At 40.1% G+C, this 4592-nt stretch overlaps 1 protein-coding gene across 1 annotated transcript in view; it reads right to left on the bottom strand.

Annotated features, from left to right (window-relative positions):
* Nucleotides 1-4592, bottom strand: part of PARP14 (poly(ADP-ribose) polymerase family member 14) — a 62808-nt gene that overhangs the window by 7561 nt on the left and 50655 nt on the right. Inside the window, exon 15 of the mRNA XM_007943927.1 lies at nucleotides 3274-3407. Coding sequence (XP_007942118.1) covers nucleotides 3274-3407 — 134 coding nt within the window. The remainder of the gene's footprint in view (nucleotides 1-3273; nucleotides 3408-4592) is intronic.

Raw genomic sequence — 4592 nt, 5'->3', positions numbered from 1 at the left:
GAATAAAACTCAAAATCATAAAGAAAAAAAAAGACCAGTTTACTGGTCTGATAGAGCCTGATGAAACCCCCATGACTATGGCCCCTGGTCTGATAGAGCCTGATGAAATCCCCATGACTATGGCCCCTAGTTATCCTTTAGGCCTAGAATTGAACTCACTCCCATGGCTTCCAGCCAAACAATAGACAGGCATATAGGGTGAATATTTACACCAGATAGATACACTCCTTAGAATGAACAACAATGAGAGAAGAGAAGAGTGGTATTTGCACAGGGAGATAGGTCAGGGGGCAGTAATACATATGAAAGAAGAACACAAGGAAGAGGTAACTACAGGGAAGATGTGGAAAGAGAGTTGTTACATTGTGGGGATTTCAGTCAATGTCACGAAACAAAATGTGTATGAATTACTGTATGGAAAATGAATTTGCTCTGTAAACTTTCACCCAAATCATAATAAAAATTTAAAAAAAAGAGTGAGTGAGTGAGCTGGGGTGGCAGTCTTAATATAGATAAGTAGATTTTAAGAAAAATCTGTCACAAGAGATAAAGGTGGATGATATATAGTAATAAAAGGCTTAATTAATCAAGTTTTAACAATCATAAACATATATGTACTCAGTATCAGAACACCTAAATATATAAAGACAACATAGAATAGAGAGAGAAACAGATGGCACTACAATAATAGTTGGAGACTTCAACACATTTCTTTCAATATTGGACAGAACATCTAGAAAGAAGATCAACAAGGAAACAGAGGACCTGAATGACACTATAATCCAACTAAAAAAACAAAAGCCAAACTCACTGCCATCGAGTTGGATCCAACTCACAGCAATCCCTCCTTGGGTTTCCAAGACAGTATCACTACAGAAGTAGATTGCCCAACCTTCCTTCGGAGGAGTGGCCGGTGGGTTTGAACTGCCAGCCTTCTGGTTAGCAGTCAAATAAATGCCTTAGGCACTATACCACCAGAGCTCCTATAAACCAACTAGACTTAACAAATATATACAATGTACTCCACCCAGCAGTACAATATACATTCTATGCCAGTGCAAATGGACCATATGTCTGATCACAAAGCAAGTCTTGATAAATTTTGAAAGACTGAAATCATACAAAGTATTTTCTCTAACCACAGAGTAGGAGGACTCAGACCTCCTGATTTTAAAACATACTGTACAACTACAGTAATCAAAATATCATTAGTTATCAGAGAGATGCAAATCAAAACCACTATGAGATACTATCTTATCCCCACTAGGATGGCTAAGCTAAAAAAGAGGGAAAAAAAATTGTTGGGGAAGGTGTGGAGAAATTGGAACCCTTATCCATTGCTGATGGGAATGCAAAACAGCACAGCCATTGTGAAGAACAATCTGGGGATAACTCAAAAAACTAAAAACAGAACTACCATATGACCCATCAATCCCACTCCTAGGTATACAACCAAAAGATTTAAAAGCAGAGACTCAAACAGAGACTTATACACCAATTCCTTGCAGCACTATTCACAATAGCCAGAAAGTGGAAACAACCTAAATACTCACCAACAGACGAATGGATAAACAAAATGTGCTACACACATACAATGGAACTCTACTCAGCCAGCAGAAGAAATGAAGACTTGATACATGCTACAATATGGATGGAACTGGAAGACATTATCTGAGTGAAATAAGTCTATCACAAAAGGAAACACATTGTATGAATGACCTCACTGATATAAAAATACAAGAAAAAGCAAATGTATAGAGACTGAAGTTTATTAGTGGTTACTAGGGGCTGGCAGGGGAGCTCTGGTAGCATAGTGGCTAAATCACTTGACTGCTAACCAGAAGGCTGGCGGTTCAAACCCACCAGCCACTCCTCGGAAGGAAGGTTGGGCAATCCTACTTCCGTAGTGATACTGCCTCGGAAACCCAAGGAGGGGTCGCTATGAGTCGGGGCTGACTCGATGGCACATAACAACAACAACAACAACAGGGGCTGGCAGCGTAGTGCCTAAGGCATTTGACTGCTAACCAGAAGGCTGGTGGTTCAAACCCACCAGCCACTGCTTGGAAGAAAGGTTGGGCAATCTACTTCCATAGTGATACTGCTTCAGAATCCCAAGGAGGGGTCGCTATGAGTCAGATCCAACTTGACGGCAGTAAGTTTGTTTTTTTTCTTTAAGGGCTGGAGGGAGGGAAAAAAGGAGGTTAACAGTGATGGAAAATCACATTGATTAAGGGTAGGGTCGCATAGCTGATTATTGAAAGTGCTGCCAAAAAGTTGTACACCTCTAGAAAGTTGAACCGGCAAAAAGAGTGAACTGCTGAGGCTTCTTATGTACAACCAAAAAAATCATAAGATTTCATTCCTTGGTTTGGAGATTTACAGTCATGGTTTCATGAGACATCCCAGTTAATTGGCCTAATAACATGTTTAGTGCTTCTGTTCTATCTCCTAGCTTGTTGTGTAGTTCCTAGGATCTTAAAAGCTTGCAAGAAGCCATCCAAGGCATGATAATTGGTCTCTAGTCACCTGGACCAACAGAGGAAGAAGAAGAGACAGGAACAGGAGGAGGATATGGAATGTGTGGCTAATTGCCTCCATGAACAACTGCCTCCTTTTTCATGAGACCAGAACTAGATGGTGCCCAAATACTATGGCTGAACATTTTGATCAAAGATTCTATAAAAGAATCCTGATGACAAGGGAGAACAAAATTTCAAATTCTCATGGACTCTAGACTTTCTGGAGCCATGGGGGTTGGATGAGCCCCTGAAACTATTGCTCTGGGATAGTCTTTAAAACTGAAACCAAATATTCCTCGAAGTCTTCTTATAACTAAACAGTAGCTTTGTTTAACTAGTAAAAATGTCTGTGTTGAGCATTATGTTCTTTTAAGAACTATTTAAATTTGGAATCAAGTGACAACAGCAGCTCAAAAAATAAGATAGAAACTTAGGTGGAAGTCAGGTTATTTACTGGGGGAGGAGTAACTCAGAAAAGGAGGATGAGAATGGTTGCATAACTTGAAAAATGTACTCAATGTCACTGAACTGACGTGTAGAAACTATTGGTGTAATGTTTTTGCTGTGTATGTTCTCAACAACAACAAAATAAAATTTTAACAATATTTATGTCTCAGTTATTTATGGTGACATGAATAGAATTTAAAATCGGTCATACAAATTATAATTGTGGGTTAAAAAAATGATAGGAAGTGAGTGAAAATATGTTTATATAGGACTTACTTCCACTCCATTTCAGCAGAAGACTTACCTTCTCTATCTTGAATGTTGAGCAGGTCTGATTAAACTTGCTTGCCACAGTGTTGTATTCTGGATGATTAGGCGGTAGTAGCACCAAACAGGAAGTCTGTTGCTTCATATCACTCCAATTCATAGGGATCTCCACTGCAAGGCAGACATTTGAGGACTCCCTCAAACAGAGAAGGCTCATCTACATATCCCGCATTCCTGGTATTCTTTGAAAAACTGAGTATCATCTGTGTTCTTGCTTTAAAAGCTCCTAATTCCACTTACTGAAGAAGTTCCTTATCTTTGTAGGAGAATGTTTTCCAAAACGTGGACCACAAACATCGATACCAGAACTAAAAGAAATGCTTGTTTAAAAAAATAAAGAAATAGCCCCCCAGATCTATTGAATCAGAATCGTATCTCCATCTTAACAAGATTGGATCATGCTAAGATTTGAGAAATGCTGGTGTAGTATAACTCAGCTGCATATTCTGTTTGGTATCTAATGGTCATAATTTAATGGCAGAAATTATTTCCCTACAATGTTTTAAATATCATTTTGCTTATAGTAACTTGAGCTTTTGCCAGAACTTACCACTACCACCACAATCTATTTGTTCATTATTTTTCACTATGTCTGTAAGAGTTGTATGACTGACAGCTTGTGGTGGCAGCTCTGTCCTCTCCTCTGGTAAGCAGGACATTAGAATTGTCATTTCCCTAGGACTTCTCAGAGTCTGAGGAATTAGTTCCCACTGAAATCCTAAGAGCTGCGTATAGTATACTGGAAGCCAATTGACTAGTTTTCAATGAGGTTCGAAAGGAAGAATGGCTGTCTACACAAGATAGGCATTTCTGTCCTGGGGAGTAGATCCAGTCAGAGAATCAGAAGGCTGTCATGGAACTTTACGCCCAGGGCAGAGGTGACTTCTGGGAGAAGTTCCCACAGGCTCCTGATCCTCCCTGGGTTATCCACCAGTCACAGACGAGAGAGTACCCACTCCTTGACCAGCCTTTTCTCTCCATTTCCTGCCCTTTTGCCCTTTTCTTCTTCTAGAAGATGATGGACTGCTATTCTTGTAAGCCTATGGCTTTCTCTCCCCTGACTGAAACAGTTATTACCTCCCCAGCAGAACTGAGTCTGAGAAGCTTGTAGACCATAGAGATGGGAACAACTTGGCTGGGCCTGGTTTTGAGTGGCTAGGCAGCTGGATGTAGTTATTCCCCATGGTGAGACTGGTAATCAACTCCACGGTGGAATCTACTGGAGCAGCTGAGTAGCTGGTCTGTTTCCAGTATATAAGAAGCATTATTGAGAAAGGTCTCCAGAGCTTTTTGGCT

This window comes from Orycteropus afer, unplaced genomic scaffold (genome assembly GCF_000298275.1).
Source record: "Orycteropus afer afer isolate SDZICR_OR568_19922 unplaced genomic scaffold, OryAfe1.0 scaffold00114, whole genome shotgun sequence".
Classification (NCBI taxonomy): domain Eukaryota; kingdom Metazoa; phylum Chordata; class Mammalia; order Tubulidentata; family Orycteropodidae; genus Orycteropus; species Orycteropus afer.
This window is presented reverse-complemented; position numbering and strand designations above follow the sequence as displayed.